Source organism: Podarcis erhardii, assembly GCF_964252035.2.
Source record: "Podarcis erhardii genome assembly, chromosome: 2".
NCBI lineage: Eukaryota > Metazoa > Chordata > Lepidosauria > Squamata > Lacertidae > Podarcis > Podarcis erhardii.
Window position 1 is genome coordinate 72,660,919 of NC_138498.1, and position 26,414 is coordinate 72,687,332.

The 26,414-nt window shown below is 40.5% G+C and overlaps 1 protein-coding gene across 4 annotated transcripts in view; it reads left to right on the forward strand.

Moving 5' to 3' along the window:
- The window catches only part of BSN (bassoon presynaptic cytomatrix protein), a 203,895-nt gene that overhangs the window by 29,110 nt on the left and 148,371 nt on the right, over window positions 1-26,414 (forward strand). For all 4 annotated transcript variants that reach the window (XM_081851280.1, XM_081851279.1, XM_081851278.1 and 1 more), the window contains exon 3: window positions 20,443-21,279. In XM_081851280.1, coding sequence (XP_081707406.1) covers window positions 20,443-21,279 — 837 coding nt within the window. The remainder of the gene's footprint in view (window positions 1-20,442; window positions 21,280-26,414) is intronic.

Sequence of the window (26,414 nt, forward strand, 5' to 3'; positions counted from 1 at the left end):
CATTTTGTTAAACTAGTTCAGTATGGTTTGCCCCCACGCCCCACTGGTCTGAACATGAGTACGATAGCCCAGCTAACAAGATTCTCTAGTTATACAAGTTCCTTATATAATGTTAACTCACTTGAGCATCTCTCAAGCAGGGAGATAACATAATATATTATCCTTCATCTCACAGCCTTTCATTTGTGATTTAAACTGGATGAATTATTTGTTGCAATGTTTTGCTATCTGCCCTTTTTCATTTCAAAATTATTTACATATAATTAAAGATGCATTACCCTAACCACTGTTACTGCTCAACCTCCATTTATTTCAATGGAGTTTGAAATTAATGGAGTTTGTACAGCAGCTGCGCTTGAATTATGTCCCGATTTTGTTAATGCATATTTGCCTGAGTACTTTATGTGAAATATATTTTGCAATGAATGTTCATTATGCTTTTCCATTTAGATAAATGAAACTGACTTTTCTGAATACTATTAAACAGTATAGAAAGGTTGGGAATACACAAAAGGATCTATAAATTCAAATGACATACTGTACTTTTCCGTCTATAAGACACCCCCATGTATAAGAAGCCCCCATTTTGGGGGACTCTAAGAGAATGGGGGGAGATGGCACAGAGTTGTTAAGCTCTTTTTGTGGAGGATAGCCCTGAGTTGTTGAGCTTTTTTTTTTTTTTTGCGGAGGGTTTTAGGGGGGCTGCTCTGCTCACCAGCACGTCTCGCAAAATCCGCCTCCCGTCTGTCCCCTCGCTGGCAGAAGCTGCCAATTGCATGCCTAATTGCCGCAGTGTCAGCAAATCAACACCACCCATTGACGCAGCAACCAATAACATGCACAATAGTGGCTAACAGCCACGGCAGCAATCAGTCAAACGTTCACCCTATGCACTACCCATGTATAAGACGCCCCCCATTTTTTGGGCATTATTTTTAAAGGGGGAAAAAACTACTTTATAAACGGAAAAGTATGGTATTTGTCGGCATATTTCATAATTTGCCCATTTTACTTTTTGTTCTAGCAAGTCACAAAACAAATCAGCTCGGGAAACTTCTGCTTCCTTTCTTTGTTATTTAGGAGGATTTATATTAGGGGTGAAAAATCTCTGGTCCTCCAGATTCTGACCATTGGGCTTTCTCATTGGGGCTGATGAGAATTGCTGCAGCAACCTCTGAAGAATCACAGGTTCACTCATTTAAATGAAAATTAGCAAAAAAAACCTAGCAAATCCGGGCTGGTGAACTATATGAGTGACTATTTTAGATAAAGAAGTAATCCTAATTGTGGAATATGATGCTTGTGAATTTGAAAGAGACCAGTTTGAAGGGCTTGATTATTGTTTATCATGTGAAGTGTTGATGCCACAGAAGATGTTTTGAGCAGCCACACTGAGCAGGCCTCTGATTCCATATTTCGACTGTACAAGCAAATAAGTATGTTGAGCTGCCTTTATCATAAAATGCTTCAAACCTGTTTGTTTGTTTGTTTAACAAATATACTATCCTTTACTCGCAGGTCTCAGGGCAGTTCACAGAATAAAACCAGAAAATACATAATCAAAATAAAAACAACAACAACCTAATAACTTCCCCCTCCCAAAAAAACTCCACATGTTAAAAAAGGCATCAGCACTGTAGGGATGTTGAACTGACATCATGTCAGCACATGTGTTTATTATTGTAGTTTTAAAGCCACAAAGTAATTTATAGGGCAAACCAGAGACAATATATTGTTATGAATGCAATTTTTACACACACACGCACGCACACAAACACAGTCATGGGCGGGGATCTATTAACAATGGTCTCTTCTGGTTTACTACCCTGTAGAGTTGTGATACTTTGAAGAGCAAAAAAAAAGGATGTTATGACGACTCTCATTTTAAATACCCCTTCTATATGTAGGCTATAGAAGCTGTGATACATTGCTGAGGGGGGCAGGAGAAGGGAAGAGGAAAGCAAGTCTTCAGCCACCAGTTATGTCTATGTCTCATCCAGAAAGTATATCCAGAGACATTTTGGCAAATTTAAAAAATCCACCCAGACAGATATTTTACCCCAGAAAAAGAGGACATGTCCTGGAAAAAGAGGACACATGGCAACCCTACTACATGTCCTGGAAAAAGAGGACACATGGCAACCCTACTACTCTGTCACTTTACAAGGTGGAAAAATATTAACTATTAATATCCAGGGACAGAATGCAAGGGCTAACAATGAAGGATAAATCATTTTCTGAACAGTAATATATTTCTGTGGATTCTGTTATATAATGTATTTGGGGCAAATCTTCTTTGGATGCCTCGTATAATTCTCGCCTTTGCAAATGAATGGCTTGGTGTTAAGCCAGAAGGCTATTTTCAGGAAATTCTTTTCCTTAAACGTCATTTGTTGAACGTTAGTAGTGCTATCATTCCTTTAGCTTTCTGATTGACTGACAGGACGAAAGCTTTGCTTCTTGAATTTATTGTTGCCTTTTTTTGTAGTGGAGATAATCTGTAGGCTCTTTTGCTTTTTAGATTCCAGTGAACATTTAGGTGGATAAAACAAAGTTGCTAATTTACAGAATTAGTCCCCCGCCTCCCTCAACATATATCTCAATAGATTTCATTTGCTTATCTGCTTAAGGCATCATCTGCACTATATGTTTAAAGCAGTACCATACCACCGCTTGTTAGCGGTGCTGAGAATCATTAGAAGACCCCTATTCCCCTTGGAAAGCTGCAGTTCTCAATACAGTGGTACCTCGGGTTACATACACTTCAGGTTACATACGCTTCAGGTTACAGACTCCGCTAACCCAGAAATAGTACCTCAGGTTAAGTACTTTGCTTCAGGATGAGAACAGAAATCATGCTCTGGTGGGAGCGAGAGGCCCCATTAGCTAAAGTGGTGCTTCAGGTTAAGAACAGTTTCAGGTTAAGAACGGACCTCCGGAACGAATTAAGTACTTAACCCGAGGTACCACTGTAGTGGTTTTAACAACCAATCTCTCTCCCTTGGGAACTCTGGGAATTGTAGCTCTGTGAGGGGAAGAAGGATCTCCTAACAACTCTCTGAACTACAGTAACTACAGTTCCCAGGATTATTTGGGGGAAGTCATGGTTTTTCAAAGTGGTATAGCAATGCTTTAAATGCGTAGTGTTGATGAGACCATAATAACCAGTGCAGTATATAAAATACATTTTTTCTTCTCTGAATCATTTATGCATAGTTATGCTTGATGATCCCAGTTATGCTTTTACAAAGTCAGTTTGGATCTCTTTGATTATAATATACTTTTAAAAATACACATGTTGGTCCAGATTCTTGAGTGCAGAAGTTTTGTATGCTACTTTGTTTCTCCCCAAAAAGGCTCTAGTGTGGTTCTAATACCATAATTTGTATTTCCTTTGCCTCCTCATCTTCAGTCTTCTGGTGAAAATAATTCTATTTTTTTTTTAAATAATATTTTATTGACTTTTACACAAAAAGAGAACAAAAAAGAACAAATTTTCATTCCAACATAAAGATCCACAAACATTACTAAAGAAAAAAAAACATAGACAAAAAAAAGAGGGGGAAAAAGGAAACTTTAGCATAAAAAAAGCTCCCTTTCCAATTATACCCTTCAAAACCTTATTTTCCTTACTTCCACCCGCCTCCCGATCTTGTATTCTATGTAATAATTAGTTCAGCAAGATCATTCTTATTCATTTTCATTCTTAGTCCCTCCCTTTGTAGTCTTGTTTAACTTAGTCACTAGAACCCCTTCTTTTCCTTTTCAATGTCCTCAGCACTCAAAAATTTTACAGTGTTTTTGTAGGTAAACTTTAAACTTCTTCCAGTCCTCTTCCACCTGCTCTTCTCCTTGATCTCGAATTCTGCCGGTCATTTCAGCCATTTCCATATAGTCTATTACTTGTATCTGCCATTCTTCCAAGGTGGGTAGGTCTTGTGTCAAAAATAATTCTAAATAAAGTACGAGCCTTTCATGTGAGTTAGTTTATACATTTGCAGAATGAGTTTGCAGAAGTAACAAGGAGTAATTGTAAAATTTACCATTAATTAGGCCACACTGGATTAACACTTCCAATTTAAGAAGCATGCTAACAAGCCGAAGAAAATGGCAGTGTGGAAAAGATTTAGAAACATTTAAGGATCAAGACTATTTAGGCTGTGAGAAGAGGCAGTTAAATGACTACTTGATAACAATCCATTTTCTGATCCTTAAAGGTGACCATAAAGATGATAAAGAACAGTTGTTATCCACTGCTACACTCCACAGGGTTAGAGGCATAGTTTTTTGTCGCAACTTTGCTTCAGTTAGGTGGTTAATTGAAAGAACAAGTTTCCTAGATACTTTTGGAACCACCTAAAGGCCAAACTAGAAGCATCTCATGGCCAAACAGACAACGGTGCCCCTAAATGCAGGGTTTTAAAACATAAGTTGCCAGCGTAGAGCCCCCAATCCAGAACATGGGGCATAAAGTTTTAAATTATTTCTGCCAGGGAAGAAATAATTCAGATGGGAGTGAGTTTTACTGGTGGTTTTCATGGGTGGCTGGGTGGGAGAAGCTCCATCTAAAGCAAATAGGAGTCTCTTTGAAGAGGAGATGAGGTTTGAGAAATCATCCTCTACTTTTTCAGCTGATGGTAGGACTAGAAAATTATTGGGATCCTTCCCAAACTTGATTCACTGCTTGTTTAAATAGCTCAGATTCTGTATTCCAGTCTGTGTTAAACACAGTTTAGCAAACTTTTTTGCATCCATGGAAGTATGATGAGTTGATTTAAATTATTCCACAAGTGCATGCTTTAAGTGCTGTGTTTACCAGGTTCTCCAATGCCTGATAATTAATCATGATGCTTGAGCATGGATTTGCTTAGGAGTGTTAGCAAGGTTATGAACATCCTTTGACATTACTTTGCTACTTGGAATGTTGATAATTTAGGGAACTACAAATTAAGTGCAATCTTCAAGGTATTTACACCCACTTGGCATTTAATTTTTCTTTGCATGAGAGGAACCATATTTTCTTTCATTGCTCTGTGCTTAGATAGTTGATTAATCAAGCTATTGCTCATTCTGAACCCAGGTAGAATCTGTTTTCCCAACTATGGTAGCATCACTTTTGAATCATGTCAGGCTTAATTGTTTTAGTTTAGAGAAGAATGCTGCTGACTCTTACATCTGTTCAGTTGAGGCTAGGACCCGAACCAATAGGTTCAAGTTACAGGAAAGGAGATTCTGACTAAATATCAGGAAGGGCATTCTGACAGTAAGAGCTGTTTGACAGCGGAACAGACTCCTCTGAGTGGTGGTGGACTGTCCTTCCTTGGAGGTTTTTAAGCAGAGGTTGGATGGCCCCCTGTCATGGAGGATTTAGTTGAGATTCCTGCATTGCAGGGGGTTGGACTAATGACCCCCGGGGCCCTTCCAACTCTATGATTCTATAGCAAGCCATACTAGTTAGTGAATGAAACATCAGCCTTAGATGCAGCCACAGAATGTAAAAAAGGAAGAGAACAAAAAGTGACATTTTTGGTTCAGTATAAAGAGGGCTTTTAAATTTTATCTGAACATTTATATCCTGTTTTTCTATAATAAAATCAATGTAAGCTGGTTTAGAATGAAAGTACAATAAAATTGGGGGAGAAAGCCAGAAGCAGCACACATAATCATAAAAACCACATCAATAGCAGAAGAAACAGGGGTGCCACCCATACTGTTGTTTAATATGGATAGTAAGCTTTCTGTACCTTCATTAATTCTCCATTGTCCAGAGGGAGAATGTCATATGGACAATGGAGAATTAATGGAGATTTAGGAAGCTTACTACCCACATTAAACAACAGTATGAATTAACCTGATCTTTTTTAACCATATATTCCTATAGTTGCATATTTTTTCAGAATTTCTTATAAAATTGATTTCAGATCACTTTTTGTGTGATTAAAATAATAATAAAAATAATCTGAAACATGCTTGTTAAAATTTGTTTCAAGGATTAAACATCAACTTTGATGTTAGGCCGGGTTTTTGTGTTTCCCTGTGTTATAGCAGTTGACTGCAGCGATGATAGGTTTTTATGCAACTGAAAGTGCTGTTGTATAACTCTTTATTCATTCATATGGGTTTCGAACATCTCTTTCCTTCTGTAAATGGAATAGCATTCACTTTTACAAAATGGCTTTTCTGCCTCCCGCTTTGCTTTGTAGCACATTGTGCTCCACAGAAATCTGCTGCCGGGGGTTAGGGAACTCTCAGGAAAGGATGTTATGGGGGTGGGGCTGTAGATAAGGGGGGGGGGTGATAGAAATCACTCCTTTCCTTGTGTGAATGGAGGCGCAGCTTAGATGCAAACTATTGTCCTCTTGATGTGACTTTTGGCCAGTGATTATTTTTTGTTTATATTCAGAATTAACCTACTCCGACATGATGCAGCAAAGGAGAATGTTATATATGTGGGCAGAATTTTATCCCCTTAAAAAGCATGGTTTATGGCCTAAGCTTGCCTTGATAATGCCCTTCTTCAAATTGATTATACCCTCTTTACATCCTTTATCAAACATTTTGTTAAAAGTTTTTTCTTGGCTGCTGTCCATAGGCAATGAGGAGGCTACCATGAGCCTGGGTGTGGACAACACATTAAGCCAAACCTTTGCTGAGTTCAGCATGGCAGTAAAAAATGGTCAGGATGAGCAAAGTTGAAGTGAGCTCCTCTGCAGGAGCTGACCCATTCACACCATCTTGGTAAGGCATAGTTTGCCTTACCGGTGCTGTAATAAACTATAAACCAGTCTGAAAATGTTTGTGAATGGTTTTGTAAGTTATACTAAACCCTTTCCCCTTGCTGCGTTGAATTCCAGAGGGCAGTATCCGCTAACTGAGATTTCATCTTGTTGCATTTTCATCTTCTTACTCTTTTATTCAAGAAATAAATAAGCATCTGGCTTTCTTTTTATATCTGCTGCAGTATCTAACTTCTAAATATACCTGTTCTTTTAAGTCTTTCCTAATTCGGTATTTATTTTCTGTCCCCTCATTTTTATCATTTCTTTTATTGAGAAGGAACTGCAGGCTAACAAGCCTTTTACATAATGGCATATTTCTCAACTTCATTTCTCTGACTGCAATGCCATACACCCAGATACTTGGCAGTAAGTTTCAGCAGAGCAGGACTGATTTCTAAATAGAGAAGTATAGGATTCTGCTATCATTCTATTAAAGAGAAATAACAAGTTATCCCCACTAACACAGTGTACAATTGTTCAGAACCTTTGATAACATCTAAGGTTGCTTTATGTGCAAACAGTTCCAATTGCTCCTTCCTCTTATTTACAGAGTGGGGAAGAATAATGAAAGGAGTGTTTCAACTAAACAAAAAGATGAAGCAAGTGCTAATAAAAATGTGTTGGATAGATTATTCACAACGAATAAGGCAATTAGTTCTACCGACAGTCCTCTTTAGATTGTGTCATCCACATGTTCTGCCTCCGATATAAGGAGTGAGCAAGACTAAGCAGGAGTTCTGCAACGCTTAAGAGGTATGATAAACAGTATGGGCGTTTCAGATTGAAACATTACGCTTTCTTCAAAGGATGTAGGCGTGTGGCTTTCTGTGTGGGAGAGGGAACATGGGGGTGAAAAGTAATTAAAGCAGCAGGAAGCAAAGGCAACAACTTTGGATGTATTAAAAACAGCATGCTTTCGTCTTCGCAATTGCTGCTTTGCCAAGGGCAGCGGGAAGAGCCTTGAACAAGGCTAGCCAGATGTGCCAAGATTCCAAATGCATAGTTTTAGGCAGCTGTTGAAGCGTGCATTTGTGATATCTGCCCTTAAAATTATCCCAGTTGTTTCTAATTAAAAGCAAATTCATATTTGTATCAGCAGAACCCCTCATGTCAACCATTGGCACTAGTGACTTGAAAACTGAAACCTAGGTGGCTTTAACTGACAAGCCGCAATATGTTCAGCTGTTTTAAGTCTGACTCCATAGCGACGGATTCACAGGTGAGCCAGTGATATATATATCTGCTCACCATTTAGACACTCTAGTCATTGCATCTCTGCAAACTAAGTACATTGGTGTAGAATGGTGTGAATCAGAGTTTCTGCAAGGCATACCCATATACGTACATACCTGGATCTGCAAATAGCTGCTTGCACTGTAAATCTGCTATAAATCCAGTATTTCTAGTGTTCTGAGGTGCAAAAAAAGAGCTCCAGATGCATACTGCAATATAACTTAAAATACTAAGAAGTGAAATTTGATTTCTACAAATGAAAGAAAGTTCCTTGTTTCCCCCCCAACATACTGTAGCTCTTCAGTGATTTGTTTGTTTTGCTTTTGCAAATCTTGACAGTTTGTAACTTGAAACGTTTCATTTAAAACACTTGGAAAGAAAGAAAATACTCTAAAGGGCACATTACATGAAAATGTACATAACAAAACTTCAGCATTCTGGAGCCGCATAGCGGGGAAATTAACTGCAGTGGGGAATGGCAGCAGAATAATGTTAGACAATGCATCTGTTCCCCCGCTCCACATTATGTGGAGATACATGGCCTACCACTTGTGTGCCAGCGCTGACCCATCTTGGGTGGAAACATTTGAGGAGCAAAGCCTGGTAGGGTGTCTAATGGCTCATTAAGACAGATTGGTTCCAGCAACCTGAAAGGAGGAAGTAGTCTGATCGTTGTAAATAATTTTTTCTTGGGATATAAGGAAAAAAAACCCTTTTCCATAATCACTTTTCATTACAAGAAGAAGCTGCTGAGGTATTGTTACATGCAGTTGTATGTATCTGTAGCTTGTTCCCCAGAATTCTCACTGAAAATCATTATTCAGTCTCGGTTAAGCTATTACTCTCAGCATATTTTCATTAAGAAGGAATGAGATATTAATACATTCTACAGGTAGAGGCAATTGTCTTACCCTGTGCCTCCATGTCCAGGGCACTAGACTGATTTAAAAGCATCTCTGGCGTTGTATTAAGAGAACTATTTATTTTCCTTACTTCTTGTCTGCGAAACTGAGCTGTTTTTCTTCACGCTTTCAAAAAAACAGGCAGAGATTAAGTATGTTGAGCCAGCAGAAGTAGTTGTGTTAATGAGCAAAGCTATAAGAGAACAGAAAATCGGGAATTATATTAGGCATTTTAGACTAAAACAGATGACATTTCCAGTTGTATTCACTAGTCATGTCTGAGACATCTGCCTTTATTTCAAAGGAGCTGCTGTGTTAACTGGACTATAAAAACAAGAAATTTTAAGCTTTGATTTTCAAATGTCACTTTTATAGGTCCTGTGACTATTTTGAATCAAAAATAGCCTAAAGCAGGGGTAGGCAACCGGAGGCTTGGGGGCCGGATGCAGCCCAATCGCCTTCTCTATCCGGCCCACGGATGGTCTAGGAATCAGTGTGTTTTTACATGAGTAGAATGTGTCCTTTTATTTAAAATGCATCTCTGGGTTATTTGTGGGGCATAGAAATTTGTTCATTCCCCACCCAAAAATGGCCCACCACATGGTCTGAGGGACGCTGGACCGGCCCACAACTGAAAAAGTTTGCTGACCCCTGGCCTAAAGGATGTAGGTTTGTACTACAAATTTCCATATGAAACCAGTGTGTTCATCTTATTTATTTATATATGTTACATATTTCACAAGATTTATATACCACTTGTATTGCATTTAAGTTTATTACAAAAAAGAAATAAAATTATCATTTAAAACATTCAAAAATAGTTAAAATCCACAATAAGCTTAAAATCCAGATTAAAGCACATGCCAACATTCTAAAGGTCTGGATGTCAAAAGGCAGGGAGTTCCAAAGTGTGGCTGCTGCTACTCTCAAAATCAATTTCAATTTCTTATAAGCATAGAATGAGTATTATGTGGCATCTGTAACAGTGCCAGTTACACAGTTCAAAGCGGTCAAGTGGGCATATATGAGGTGATCTTGCAAGCTGAATCAACTCTTTCACTGCTGCTGTTAGTCTTTGTTTAGATGGGCATAGAAGGCTTAAATAAAACAATATATGTAATGTAAAAACTCAGACAAGTGCAGTGCTAAGGCATGAAGATGGCACAGTTCGCATTCCTAATTTCATTAACCAGCATGATAATTATTTACAAGAGGTTGTAAATGGATAAGACTGTAGTGACAGATGAAACAAAGTAACTCTGGCATTTGAAGTGCTTTGTAGAGTCATCCCTGTGTGCATGGCCCTTGGTCTGTTCACTGGTCTTTTTCTCCCTACTGCATCCCCCAAGAGTTCTCCTATAATAAAGTTCTATAAAGTTATCTCCTATAATTGCCATCCCTTCTGAAAAATAATAATAATAATAATAATAATAATAATAATAATAATAATAATAATAATAATTTATTTATTTATACCCCGCCCATCTGGCTGAGTCTCCCCAAATACAAATACATGGAGTGGCTCTATACTGTGCATGATTGTCTATCTCCACATGAGTCTGTCTGTACTTGGCCATTTGGGCTCTGGTGGGTCACTACTGGATAGTGGGCGTTTTCAATGATGGAGCCCTGGCTTTGGAACACACTCCCAGAAGATCACCCGGCACCCACTGTGATGTCTTTCTGTCACCAGGCAAAGACCTTTTATATTCCTGGCGATCTCTTTTGCTTGGATTATATTTTATGTTGCTTTTATAGATTTGCTATTTTTAACATATTTTATGTATTATTTACTTCATATTGTTTTTAATATTTTATGATAAGATGCCCTGATACTTGAAGAGAGCGGAATAAATCTTGAATAATAAATGACAAATAAATAAATACTGAGTGCAGATCTCTCTGCCCCATCATAAAAAGAGCACCTTGTTTCTGACGATAGTCTAATGTGTTTGGTTGAGGCTGTTTAGGGGGGGAAAGACAGTGTGAATAAAGTTGATTGGGAGCAGATTTCTCCCTCTGCCAAAAGACTAAAACTCAGGGTCATCTAATAAAATTGATTGTTTAAGTCCTTGCACTCTGTGCTTCCAGAAAACAAAACTTTTATAGGCATCTCAGTTAGAAATGCTGCAATGAGGAGGCATAATCTCCTAGTGCCTTGCTGCTGCTATGGGGAATTAATAGTAGTGCATCTTTTTTCTTCCAATTTCTGGTGCATTTTCAAAGGATGTCTCTTTCTGGTTTTAGAGTGTGTCCATAACCTTGGGTCATGGAACGGGTATTTTAAGTAAGTCCAAGCTGAAGTTTCCCTCCTTGTATAAACAAAATTTAAGAAATTAAGCTTGAACCCCTTCACCTCCCAAGACTAGGATGAGTAACTTCTAGTTTGATAAGTAATTTACCATTGGCTTTCTGCCACAACAATGCAAATGTACAGAAAGAAGCACAGTGGATAGTAGAAAGAAATGTTATCCTACCCTGTTTCTTGGCAATTCCTTCACTTCTAATGGATATGATGAATGGTATTCTCTCTCTCTCTCTCTCTCTCTCTCTCTCTCTCTCTCTCTCTCTCTCATACAAGCCAGAAAGAGTAAACATACCAGCTTTAATGTTGAGGAAAGACAAGATTATTCAGGAACATCTAATGTTCTTATCAGAGTGGCGCAGACACTGCTTGCATCAGTCACGGTTCTGGCCTCTGCATCATAGTCAGCTACAGAGCTCTTCCAATTTAATAGTCACTACCAGGCAGCTAGTAGAAACACTGTCCTGATAAAGCAGAAGTTCTTGTCACTGTACATAATTCAACCTTGCAGAAAGAATTAGGATTTATAAAATATATTATCTGAGGGAAGCCTTTTTAAAGAGGGCGAGAATGAGGATAGACACAGGTAGCAGACGTAGGCAGTGTCTTTGTCCACCTTGCAGTTTTGTTTGCATATGATCATGTGTATATTGGGGGAGGAATCGTTCTTAACAAGAAGATGCTGTGTGGTTTGTCCATATGATGCAATAATTTCCACTACAGAGTGGCTGGCTGTAATCCTTGGAAATGTCACACAGAGTACATTAAGAAGCTCTGCAGGAGACTGAAAATGGTGGCACTCCTGGGTTTACTAAAGCAGCTTGCCCAAGTGAGGCAGCTGGTACACAAATTAATAGGTTTCCCCTGACATAATCTTTTTAGACCCAGTTCTCATGTTACTTAAGCATATGTAGGTTTCGATCTCGGGAGGGACGGGTGTACGGCTTGGTTGTATTGTGTATAAGGAATGGCTGCGTGCACAGTATACCTTCAAAGCACATTTCCCACCTCAAAGAATTCTGAGGGCTGTAGTTTACCCCTCATAGAGTTACAATTCCCAGCAACCTTTAACAAATTACAGTGCTCATAATTCTTTGAGAGGGGAAATGTGTTTCAAATTTGCTTTAAAAGTATAGTGTATACACAAAGCACCTGTTAGTCGTGATACAGATTTGGATGCCTGTATCATTGTGATTTTTACCTTACTTAAAATAAGATTTATTATAAGTCAACACAAGTTCTGCTTAGGTAAAGCTAACCTAACAATCAGCCTTTATAGGCCTGAACAATTTGGAAAGCAATAAAGAAATTTAATGATATTGATGATACGTTATTTACCGTAGATCTTTTCCAATCCGATTCAGGCCTAGCTTGGGACCGAAGCAGCCTTACTTTGGTGGAAGACCTCTGCCATGAGCCATAGAAAGAGACTGCATCCCTGTTGGCTTTTCTGGCCTTTGATACCATTGGCTATGACATCCTCCTTGGATTTCTGACTGGTTTAGGGTTAGGAAGTACTGTGCTTTGACTGGGTGTTTTCAGAAGGTAGGTGTGGGGCCACTGCCTTATGAGGACCCACAGGATTCTGTTCTTTACATCATGCTATTCCGTATATATATATGAAACTGCTAGCAGGTCATCGGAGGTTTTTGGTGATGTGTCAGCTGGGGATGGAGAAGGAATTTGTTTGTTCCACTTTTTGCAGGTGACCAGCTTGATCTGACATTCCCAAATTTGTTTGTGGATTGGAACACAACTCCCAGTCAGAATACTCACTTCTCCAGATTTTGGATGTTTCAGGGAGCAAAAATTATGCACGGCAACCTGTCATTCATTCATCAGTCATATTATACTAGCCGTTGATAAAAGTAGATAAAGGTTCAGTATAAAAGTTTCATCACAGAAATTACTAAAATATAACTGTGTGTGAACAAGGGAAGGAGATCTAGAACAATAACATCTCAATTTAAACTGAACCAAACAGATTTCTTATCTGCTTAGGAGTCCCCTACATTAACTGCCCTGATCTTTTCCATTTCTTCCACTTGAGATTTCCTTGCTGCTAAGGCATGCAGCACTGACAATTATTGACAAATCTTCTAATAAGCAGATGATTTATTAATCAAAATAGGTTATTGAAGCTAGGTTATTTCTCAAGTATTTCCCCTTGACGAACCATATGAGGGATATTTTAGTACATAGTGAATTACATTCTCTGTTTGATTCAAATTACAAATACAAATCTTTTTTTAAAAAAATAATATTTATTAAAGTTTTAAAAAATTACAGAAAGAAAAAGTAAAAATACCACATTAAACAAAAACAAAACAACACATCAGAATATATATATAAAGAAATAGGACCCATTAAACAAAAATAAAAACACAGAAAAAAAATACATCAGATCTCCTCATTACTAATTTTTCATTAGCTTATTTCCTTGACTTCCTCACACCTCCCTTTTTTGTATTCTAGGTCAATTATCCATTTCAGCAAATCCTTTCCCTCTTTTAAAATTTTTGTCCTGTCAATTGTCTTAATATACTGTAATGTGACTTTACTTTTCCTCCTTTCACCAATTAACAGTCAGTTATTCCCAAATCCTTTATATCATTCCTGCTAAAATCATATACAGTGTTACCTCGCAAGACGAATGCCTCGTAAAACGAAAAACGCGCAAGACGAAAGGGTTTTTTGTTTTTTGAGTTGCTTCGCAAGACGATTTTCCCTATGGGCTTGCTTCACAAGATGAAAACGTCTTGCGAGTTTGTTTCCTTTTTCTTACAACCGTTAATACCCAGGGAATCCGCGCTCCGCAAGACGAAAAAATCGCAAGACGAAACAACTCGCAGAACGAATTAATTTCGTCTTGCGAGGCACCACTGTAATATTATTCCAACAAATTACGAATACAAATCCATTGGGAGATAGGAACTTGTTTGTATGCTTGGGCAACTTTGAGAGATTTCTAATTCAGTCGTATGTGAACAGATTTTTGTTGTTATCAGGGGCCTCTCTGTGTGATCTGACCAAAGTTCAGCTAATAGCCAAAAGAAAAACTTACATTTTAATGCAACCTATAGAGAAAGAACTCTTCCCTGCTCTCTATTTTTTATTATTTTTGTGAGGTTCTTTTGCACATTTTGCACAAAATGATTTTTTTTAGCAGGATGCTGGGTAACACAGTTTGCCTGTGCATCCCATGCATCCATAGATTTACTGTACAAATTTCATGCAGAAATACAGTTAATGTTGTTATCCAGTAGTATAGATAATCTTGTTTAAAATCTCTGGCATATATTTTTGTTTCAGTACTTCCTCAGAAGCTGTTGTTTGGATGGCAGCCAAGATTGACCCTTCCCAAGATACTACTGAGTACATAACAACATAACAATGCAATATTAAAAATAGACAATAGACAATGTTATGAACTTTACCTGTAGCCTTCCAACAAAATTTCAAAGCTGAAAATAATTCTCTAAGGGAATAATTATCCCTGAATTTATAACTGGAAGAACTCTATATGGTAAACAAGCATGAGGAAGAGATAATCTGTAAACTGGAAGCTTCAGCCCTAGACATGTTTTGCTGGCCCAGGCCCAGTGCAGATCCATATGGGACGGGGGAGTTATGATATTAGTTGCAACAAAACACAAGACAACGGGGACGGGGCAGTTATGATATTAGTTGCAACAAAACACAAGACAACAGTATTGGGATTTTACAGGCCACAACTTTATTGATTACAGCTGTTAGCAGGTTTTGGCATCAGCATTGAGTGTGTATCCTAACATCGACCAGCCCAATTGCTGACAGATGCTTGACAAGGTTAAGGGTCACCCTATCATGTACATCAAATCAGGGTGGCCCCACCCTTAAGACCACCATTTTGGGGAGCTATGGCCCATCAGTCCCTTTTTGGACATCAGGACAAAGCACTGCCCCCAGGATCCCTTTAAAGGGATACCGTGATCCCAACATTGAACTGAGGCTAGGTTTTCCCTCTGGTTTGCTCCCAAGCCACAACCTTTAGCTTGCCCGTGAAAATTGAGAGGTGTTTTACAATGTGTGCTTTTCATGTTAATAATAATCTGTATGGGGGGGATGGCTATTGTTTTGTTTGTTATTACGTTGTGTATTTTTGCGTTTTTATACTGTAAACTGTTCTGTGATTCTTAGTTGAGGGGCAATATTTAATTTTAATTTTAACAAAATCAGTTAATGGTTGGCCTCCAGCTCTCAGTAGCCTGATATTAGCTATGTTAATGTATACAGCTTTATGTGGGGAAGTACAGCAAGGTGAAAACAATAGTGCGCCCATGACGAGGCAATGAGTTCAAATTCTAAGATGCATTCAGTTTTCAGGAAGGAGCTGCAAAGCAGTCTCTGTCAGTACAGTACATTGCACTGCAGTAGGCCGGAAGTCTTTTTGCCTGTACGCTTAGAAGTAGCAGCATTGTTTGTAAAAGGAGGCCCTGAAGAGACTTGTGTTGCGGCCTTCAGCTTGGGGGGGATGTGTAAATATGTGGACCCACACAGGCTAACACTGTTTTGTGTGAATATCTTGATGCCGACATGCGCTAAGGTTATAAAATGTAAGTCTGTTTACTCAGAGCGGTTTGCTCTTTCTAGTATAATATCTATTGTGTAAAGCATCAGTATTGTACCCTCCAGCTAAACTCCCTCCCCCCCTCCTGTACAAAAATCCAATGTCTTTATGTGTTTGCTTCTGCTTCAGGCATAAGGTACCAGTGAATGAAAACAATTTTGAGCACCAGTGATCCTTGTTGCCTTCAGGCCACCCTCTTCCCTCTCAAGTTGCTATTTTAATTCTGAGAAAGACAAAGAGTGACTAGCCAGGGCCCTGAGGCTTCTTGTTTATTCACGTGCCTGTCCCATGGCCCTTTTCAGCACAGCACCAAAAAGCACCCTAAATGCTGTTGCCTTGATTGAGAGGGCTGATGTTGAAGGTGTGCTGTGTTGGCTGCAATTTTTTTAAGACAGCAAAGGGAAAGAAGCCTAGAACTGCAGAGAAAACATCTGCACTCACTGTGGGCAGACTTTCCTACATTTCTTGCTTGCAAATCAGGGAAGAAAGACCTGTACGCATGCACGTGCTCAGACCTTTTGGTCTTTTCCAGGAGCCAAAGGACAAAGAACATCTAAATGGGATCTAGTGAGGCATCAAATCACACAAGAAGTATTTCTTAATGAACTGGAAGGGTTGTCCTTTTGCCTTGGGCTGGGTTGCTGGAGGAACGTTTTGCCGGTTATAATTGACAGCTCAGTGTCTTGATTGGAAGACCTGCTCTCAGATAACAGAGGTGTTGTGCTGTCTAGTTTCTGAATGTGTGTGTGTGTGTGTGCGTGTGCAGGTGGGGGGGGCATTCTTTATTAGCTCTGTTTTCTGGAAGTTCCCCCTGTAAAAGTTCAGCCCCGATAAAATTGATTTCTGTTGGTTGGTGATTATAGGATGGGGAAGCTGTAGCAGGAAGCCAGGCCTTTAAAATCACTGGGACTAGGATGGGTTTAATTCTGCTTTCAGAGTTATGGAACCCTCTTACATACAACTGTATATCATGGTTAGTAGCAGTGCGTTTTTCCTGGGGATACGCAGGGGTACGCCTACCCCTAAACATTTTGGCCTCATTAAGGGGCAGTATTTCAATATGAGTAGGAAACTGAGAGTACCCCTAAACTTAAAAAAAAAACAAAAACTGCTTAGTAGGTATGATTTTCTGTGGATACTTTTTTTTTTTGTAAATAGTGACTTAATTTATTGGACAATTCCTGCATTTTTCATAAGTCACACAGTTTCTCATCTTTGGACTACAAATGGGGTTGCACAGAAACCTAAAGCCTTGATTATGTTTTAAAGACTGGTTTAGGTTGCAGTCTTAATGCGTACTGACCTGGCAGTAAGTCCTGTTGAACTCAATGATCCTTCCAAGTAAACATTTATAGGAGTGAGTTGCCAGTCATGCAAAAGATGTCTGTATTGTGTTCATTGCAGTTGTGCCATTTTAAGATACTAAATCAATAGAATGAAGAATGAATGAAGTTAATAGGCTTGCAGGGGGTGGGTTGAGGGGCCAGTATTTTTTTTCTTCTGGAAGCCTTATCAAGGTAAACAAACACATCACAGACAGTTGCATTTAATACAGCCTTGTTAGTCAGTTTGTGATCAGTAAAGTTTGACTGGAGATGCAGCAGGTGAATAGGGGTACTTACCCCTTTCCTCCCCAGTTTTTCTGCACCAAATTCTCCAATCCATCTCTAGCTTACTTTTCAAATGTAGACAAACTGGGCAGTTGTCAGGTACAGTTGGGTGGGGTGTTGCTTGCAGAGATGACAACACTTTGAGTTGGAACATCTAGTTCAATCTCACCTAGTGCTGCTGTCTTAGTGCAGCTTTTTCAGCTCTCCTGCTAAGTAAAGCAATTACTAACTGCTGCGTCAGCGGCACTGGAGGCATCTTTGATAAGTGTGCTATTTCATAGATTGGTATATAGCTACCAGTTGCTTTGCAGATGCTTTTTGACACACAGATGTGGTTGGTTGAGTACTTAAAATCACAGGAATTTAGCTTTCTCCTTTTGCATATATCAAGGCAGAGGCTGTTTTGATTGATTATGAAGCATTTCCTCCAGTTTTTCTTCCCTCTCTCTCCCTTCCTGAGGCAGCCTATTTTTTATTGTTGTGATTTTTGTACCAGTGTAAAAGGAACACAAGAAGCAACTGTGAACAGAAGAAGCAATTGTCCCAGAAAGCAGGCAAAATTAATACATTCTACACACATAATTCACTGAGACATTGGTTCGTATTGCATAACATTATCTGTTTTTACAGACAACATTTCAGGGTCTCAGGCGGTGGTGTTTTTGAGCATTCCTATCTGATATTTCAACTGAAGATTGAACTCAGGACCATTCTGCATACAAAGCATTGCTCTCCTACTGGGCAGCAGCCTTTTCACTACTGATGAACCATTTCATTAATGCAGTACTGCATTTTTGTAATAGTTGATTTTGAAAAATTATATAGGAAGTGAAGGATATCTGTAATTGTAAGCTATTTTGTGTATCTCTTCATCCATTTTCAAACTGGTGTTGTCGAATAAGTGTCTCTGGCAGGTGGATGAAAATGGCAGTCTTTTTTGTTCCTGACTCTGCTACTGCCTTATTGGTTTGTTTGCTTTCTCAGTGGTGAGAAAGGTTTTACCTCACCTCATTTTTGAAAAGTCTGCTTACAGCCTTTCAAAGCTATGAAATGTTGAAGCTAAAATGGCTGTGCATTCTGCTCTGATTCACATAGCATTAGGTCTGTGGGTAAAGAACCAGAAGGGCAAGTTTCCCAAGGTTAAATGAAAAAGTAGATTCCGTTTCTTTCGGAGTCATCAGTTGCAAAGATCGTCACGCTTGCACCCCTTGAAGTCTTAGTATCAGCAGTAGCATTTCAACAGTTCTAGAACTGCCAGGGCCCAAATCTGTGACTCCTCCAGCTCTTTAGCCCCAGAAGATGAACTGGTACTTAATCATGGGCTGAGGATCCTCAGTTTGGAAATAGTTTGGGACCAGGGGGGCTGGCAAGCAGTAAGAGTTCAGGGAGATTGGGAGGACAGGATTAAAATGGTGGGATTTAATACATGCTTTGGGCTTCTTGAGTTAAAAGAGCAACTATATGCATTGCTGCTGCTCTAACTGTCTCAGCCTTGCTCTGAAATTCTCAGCTATTATTTTTTTCTGTTGTAAACCTTTCTTGACTGTGCTGCTTTTTAGGACTGCAATTGCTTGCCTAAGAAAATTTCCAGTTTATGAACTATGATTATCCAACAGTGTGTAATATATTAATATTTGTACAGTCACATGGTGTCCTGGGGATTCAAAGAATCAAAAGATTTGCAGCTCCCATAAGGCCTCTTTAATTAACTTGATTCAGATATTATTGTGTCACTGGGTATCTCTCTCATGGGGAGAATGTTTCATTTGTTAGTACTTAGCCAAGGCATGTCACAGTTTTCATTTTGTATCTAGGGGTTTCACATGTATTGAGTGAAAATGTGTCTTGCTTTCAGTCAACCATATATGTCTGGTGAGGAAGGCTGAACCTTTCCATCTTGCCTCTGAGATGCTGCTGTGTTTGCTTTCCAGAGCTTTGAAAGGTTGTAGAATGTAGTAAAGCTCAATCTTTTCAGTCAATGAAAGTCAACCTGGAAGCAGTGTGCAAGTCATGCTGTCTGGGTATACATAGTACTACATGATTTTCACGTGCCACTGCCAGCGTTGGCCATTCATTGAACAAGTTTTCCCAGATAAGCCAGTGCATTGGAGAATACTGAGCTGAACAGTGCCACTAAACTAAGTCTCACTCATACTTGTAGGTGGCCTCCTTGGCAGCACACAGGGCTGCTGTGCTCCCGCTTAGGCTGTGTTCATGCTTGAACTCAGAGGCGGAGGAAGGGGTGTGTTGTAGGGGTGGTCTGCCCCGGGTGTCAACAATGAGGGGGGTGACAAAATGCCAGGCGACACTCACCGCAGGGTCTGCAGTGCGCGCAGACCCTCTCCTGGGAGAGATGCAGTGGCTTGGGCATACGCAGGCTCCACACTGCCCAAGTGGTTCGCCCACTGCCTCCCCACCAGCTGTAGGGCGGCTGAGTGGGAGGAGACAGGCAGGCTCTGGAGGCCCGCGGTGAGCCTCGCCCCTATGGACGGTGCACCCCAGGCGGCTGAACGGCTTCCTCCCCCGCTGCTTGAACTGATAACACCAGATGGAGGCCAGCTATGTTGCCACTGCCATTTGCCTAATCATACCAGCTTTAAAATGTTCACACAAACAGTGTGGCATGGCTGTGAAGATGTTGGGGGACTAACATGCTCCTCAGTCCCACATTCTCCCCTAGGATGCTTAGGCCGAGGCCTTCATCAGACATGAACTAGGTCATAGAGACAAATTTATGCTGGATGTATTAGAGACAGAGATTTCACTGGAGGCCTTCAAAGATAAGAAATAGTTGACAGATGGACCCCTGATGTTTATTGAGTAGCAAAATATCTTTCTGGAGAAAGAGTTTTTAGACATGTACTGAGTCTGTTTTGTTCATTGGGTAGAAAAGCAACATTCAACAAGGGACAAAGGTTCTGTGTTCTCATGTTGCCAGTCTAGCTGTCTGATGACTGAGTTGTGCATGTATCCTTATGGGCTTTTCTTTGTTTTTGTCTTCTAGGTGCAAGAATGGTTATGTTTAAATTGCCAGATGCAGAGAGCTTTGGGGATGGACATGACCACTGCGCCCCGTTCCAAAAGCCAGCAGCAGCTACATTCCCCGGCACTTTCCCCTTCCCATTCCCCAGCCAAACAGCCACTGCCCCATGTGGCACCAGGACCAGAGAAACAACCAGGAACTATGCAGCCAGGCCCCAGGCCAAGTGCTGGTGTCATGCAGCCTGAGACCCCCAAACCACCCCCCGCTTCAGCCCAGAGGGAACCACCCAGCCAAGCCCAGCCAAAACCTGCTGCTCCTCAGGAAGTGGTGAGGTCTTCCCCTCAGCATCAGCAAGCAAAGCCTTCGTCCACTGATCAGAGAAAGACTGTGGGAGACTCTCCAGCTAAGACTTCGGCCCCTGCCCCCAGTGCTGGGCCGCAAGAGCAGCCCCAAGAGGGCCTCACTGGTAAACTCTTTGGATTTGGGGCTTCCCTCTTGACCCAGGCAAGCACACTCATGTCTGTCCAGCCAGAGGCCACCCCACCAAGTCAGCAGTCCCCTGGCAAAGTGCCTCCGAAAATTGTCTTCAGCGATGCCAGCAAAGAAGCTGGTCCTAAAGCCCCAGGCACCACACCTGGAATGCAGGGTAAGGCTGGAACTGTCCCAGCTGCAAAGCAAGCAAAAGCAGAACAAGTAATTAAGCCAAAGGAAGTGCCGAAAGCAAGGGTCTTGTGCCCCCTCTGTAAAGCAGAGATCAACGTGGGCTCCGGTGAACCCTCCAACTATAATACCTGTACATCCTGTAAGCAGCAGGTCTGCAACATGTGTGGATTCAACCCAACACCTCATCTGGTGGAGGTAAGGCTTCTAATTTAATTTTTAACACAGTGTTGAAAAGCAGTGCATTTCCTGTGGCTGGTTTCAATATAGATAAGGATATGGTTGATAAGGATATGAATGGCAGAGCATGTTTTGATTGGTTTGATGGGGGAAATTAGCAACTATTCTCATAGGAAAACAAATGCATAAAGGAATCTTATGTAGTTTCCCTCTTGCTCCTCCAAAATTTGGTATATGTGCTGCCGAAGTGAGCACACTCCTCCAAAATTTGGTTTTGGAAAATACTGGGGGGAACAAAGTGATCATGTTTTCTTGGCCTGTGAGAGGATGAGGGTCCCTGGGAAAGTAGCACTGTGGCAGCAATGGGCAAGTAATTTTTTATTTTGTTTTGTTTCTGAACACAAAAGCATCAAGCCTGGGTAAGAAGGTGTTGCTCTGGATTTGGTTGCATTTGGTTTGGATACCAAGCTGAAATGACAGAATGCTTTGCAACTTGCTGGGATAGATCCTGATGATAATTATTTGATTGACAAAGAGTTGATGGAGTAACGGCCTTGCCTAGTGAGTACATGAAGGCTGGAGTTGACTTGATGGACCTTGTCCTTGTGGGTAAGTGCAGAAGAATGTAGGTAGGAAAAGGTCTTAAGGTTCCTAAGCCTTGTATCACCACACAGATATCTCTTTCCTGTTCTGCAATATGGAAATGGTTACAAATGCATATTCTGGTCTTGGGTTTCTGAAATTTAAAGGAAATATGATAGTAGATGAGTCATCCATCATTTTATTTAAAAAAAGTCTTTGATTTGCACCTGAAAGATGTCATGCTGCTTTCATAGGTAATCAGTTTCAGCATGAACTGTAAATGGTGAATTTCCTAGGAAGATGGTGTGGTCATACCCTTTACATCTAATTGGAAATGTATGTGAAATCCTCCAGTTCTGCTAGAATCTAATGGATCATTGCAAAAATCACCATGGAGCAATGTTGGCCCTTTCATGAGTCCAGACCAGAGGCATAGAACCTGAGAGTACTCAATTAATTTACCATCTTTATCTGATAATCCTGAGCATAGTAGGGAGCTTATAACTAGAGGTTATAACTACAGAGAACTGAGTCACATGGCTTGGATCTATTATCCACCCAGTCTCTAGTATGGATCGTATATTTTTTGTTGGTGGAAATGGAGGTTGGAAAATGCACAGTAAGCACAAGCCTGCCTCTTAGTGCACAATATTAAGAAGATTGATTTATAGGATTTTACAAAAGTAATTTATTTGGAAGCAATTTTGTTTCTTCTAAACCACTTTTACATCTTTTTGGAGATATAAAAAAATTCCATTCTAAATCATAAAATTGGGTTAAAGTTGGTGTTATTTAAATCAGATTAAAAGTTACTGTGACATACGCATAAAAAATCTGATCAGCGTTTATGGCACAGCAGTGCCTTTTGATTTTCAGGGCATTATTTCAGGAGATGTTTTTTGGGGCTGGTTCTAAAAGTCTTACTCTTTTTAAAAATTCTCTTCTGCAATGTAAAGTCAGGGATCTGTGCAGTTCCTGGTGCTCTGGGTACTGGAACTGATACCTGGGCAGCAGATGGCTTCTCAATTAGCACAGAAGCAACACTGTGACCGTGTTGTGGGGTGCTGTACCGCTGTGGGTACATATGCTGCTTGGATGGGACATAAAATCCAGTCCTTGTTTACCTGGCTCGAATCCAAGTACCATTTAGCCCTCCCTGCACCCTTCATTTCCCCAAAGGGGGAAAAGAGCTATCTTGAAATTTCAAGTGTATATAGATGTTTCTCACAACAACTTTAAGTGGCTTCTGGTTTACTTTAACTGCTACTGTCAAACAGCTGTCACCTCCCACACAGCAAAAGAGTGCTGCATTTTAGTGGTGGCGTTGAAATGCCTGTGTGGGTGTGATGCTACCACGGAAGTTGCAAGTCTAGTAGTGTACTGCATTATTATATAGCTCTATCCACAGGAAGCCCAAAGGCCCCTTATTTTAACAAACCAAGCTGCACCCCTAGATGACCCCAAAAGAATACACTAATCCTAAGTAGGAAGTTCAAACCATCTACAACAAGTATGAAATTGCAAGCAAGTGTGTTTTTTATTTTTAAGCATCACACTAGCTTTCTCTGGGAACTCGCACCTTGCTTTCCTTGTCTGATAAAAAAATGGCTTAAACGGTGTAATCATGTGAATTGGGTAATGACATTTCTTTGCATGGAGCAGTGACTTTGTAACATTGGTGCAATGAAGTCAGCAACAGCTTCATAGCATTTGAATAGTAATGTCGGGGATTGGGGGACCCTTTTAAAACCCCACATAGCTCAATGTTGCATGTAAGAGCAGAAGAACAAGGAGCAAGAGAGGATGCCATATTACATTTTACAGAATAACGTCATCAATAACCTTTAGATAAAACCTTGACTGAAGCAGCACAGTGCAGATTGGAACATTCCATAGGAGCAAGATACAGCCAAGTTCTGATGAAGGGATGAGCCATTGGTTAAAAATGGGGCAACAAATAGCAAGGGGAAGTAGGAAGGGTTTCACATGTATATGGTTAGCTCCTTACAGTAGAAGATGCCTCTACCTTCACCTCCACCTTGGCAGTTGAACGGGTGTGCCACCCCTTAGGGGGTGCTGCTTCAGGCAGCTCCCTCATCCTGCGGTCCAGCTCTCCTAACAGCCAATAAATCAGCAAATCTCTGACACTATAATGTTTGGAGTATTCCCACTTCTGCAGTGTTTTGTGTAAACAAAATAACCCCATATGACTCTGGAACTGCATGCCTAATGTTTGAAATAGGCTGCTACTGCCAAATTCTGAGTTATTTATGAATGCTGAACAAAAATGCAGGTTTTTAAAAGATGCAAATTCCACCAGCAGGTGCGGAGGGGAGAATTTAAGGCTTTCCTCCCCTGCTTCAGTCCTGAGGACAATCCTTTTACTAAAGCTAGTATTTGCTTTGGGGAAGAAATTCCCCATTGGCACCAAGTGAATACAGGGATGAGTACTGTGCTCTACAAAAAGATATGCAGCAGTCTGCCCAAACAGGCAGTTTGTAGCCATGTATAAGCATGGTTCACTGAAGAAAAGAGCCGACGAGTTCAACTGTATATCACTCTTGCTAACCTAGCAAGCCTGGGAAAGTAAGGAACCATTAAAACTGCTTGCTCGTTGGATTGTTCATTTCACCATTCTCTCCGTCAACTCCTAATGAATACACTGGCAGAATAAAAACTGTTCAGTCATATATTGATTAAAATTTACATTTGTGTATTGTTTTCCTTCTTTAATAGAAATGTAGCAGTTGGCCTGCAAAAACAATGGTGCTGTAGTGCCAGAATGTATAGACTCAGATCTTAGGATGGCAATTGCAGAGTAGGAGCATGTTTGATTCCCTTGGGACAGAAGATCACTGTTTCCTGCTGCTGCCCAAACTTAGAATTGTTAGGGAGCAAGGAAGATGTCAGCCTTTCTATGCAGCACCCCAAGGACCAATTGAGTGGACCTGGAGCACAGTCATCAACACTAAACTTGCCTTTTACTTATTTTATTCTTTGAATTTATGCCCCACCCTCTCCCAAAGGCACTTGGGAAAACATAAATGAGGGTTTGCCCCCATTCTGTCCTCACAAGAATCTTGTGAGAAAAGCTGGCCCAGGGGCTGACCCAGAGTCACCCAGTGATTTTCAGAGCAGAATAGGAGTCCAACTGCAATCTTCTTAATCACACTATACCACCCTAATTCTGGGTGACTCTGCCCTTCTTGCCAGGTATAGGATGAAATCTTTACAGCATCGGTGCAAATTATTTGTTTGTCCTGTGGAGAAGATTAGAAGAATCTACACAGCTGACTTTATGATTTGTGCTTGTGGTGAGCTCTTCCACTATATAATTAGTTGTGCTCAGAAGCAAGCTGACTTGTAGGCATGTGAACTTGCCCGTTTGCTAAAATCAAAAATTAATGTTCAGCAAACAGTTCTGTCTGCTTGTGTAGCTGCTTGCCATACAAACAGAAACAGAGAATGTTAGGTGCACCACTGTGTATTTTTCTTTTATTTCAATATCTGCAAGATTATGCTAATTAAAGATTGATACAGTAAATAATAAACCAAAGACTACAGGCAATGTAAGTTTTCTGCACCAAAAAAGAAGGAAAGAAATGAAGGCAGTACTGTACTCCTGGAGAACTTTTATTTAAATCAGTTCTCTATAGTTTTAACAATGTTTGTTGTTAAAAGCAGACTTCACATTGTTCATGAAAGGTACAGTGAGACAAAATAATGCTTGCTATTAGATTTTGCCTGTCATGTCCATACAATTTTAACAGCTCAGTCCAGTAGTGCTGGGTATAGGGGGCGGAGGGGGCTTCAGCTCTGCCAATACTTTTTGGCAGGGGGTAGCGCCCCCCCCCCCAATACTGCATGCACATCCCAGCGCCAGCCTTTGCCCAGCAACCCAGACTCTACACGGCTGGGACGAGGGTGGGTGATCTTTGCTTCACTTGTCCCAGCCATACCCCGGCTCCTGGGCTGTGGCTGGGACAAGCAAGCGCGGAGATCACCCTCCACAGGTCTCATGGGTGGCATCACATGACACATCACATGACTGCGCCCCCTTAATGTGGGGGGCAAGTCGGCACCCCTGGCTCAGTCCTAACTATACTTAGAAAACTTGGAAGTACTATTGATTTTAACTGCAAGAGAAATAGTCATGTTAGTTGGAGGAGAAACATAAAAGAGTCTTATGGCGCCTTCAAGACTAATTCATTTATTTTGGGACAAGCTTTTTTGAGCTACACCTACTCTAATCAGATACATGGGGCTTTTCCACACTGAGGCTTATTGTGTGTTGGCAGCTGTTTGCTTTCACATTTAATTTGTGTAGTCCACATGATGTTACCCTCAAACAACACCAGTCTTATGTTGAGTAAATTTGGGTTTACCCAACAATGGACAATCAGGTAAGTTGGGGGGAACTGGGCTCCAAGCTGTTCTACTTGGGGTTGCATACAATTTGTGTGTTTTGGGGTGAATAGATCTGTTGTTACTTTGTGCTATGCCCCATTACATGGCAAAAGGCGCGAGAGGATGGTCTCTGGCCACACTGCAGTTTAAATTACCTGTGGCCA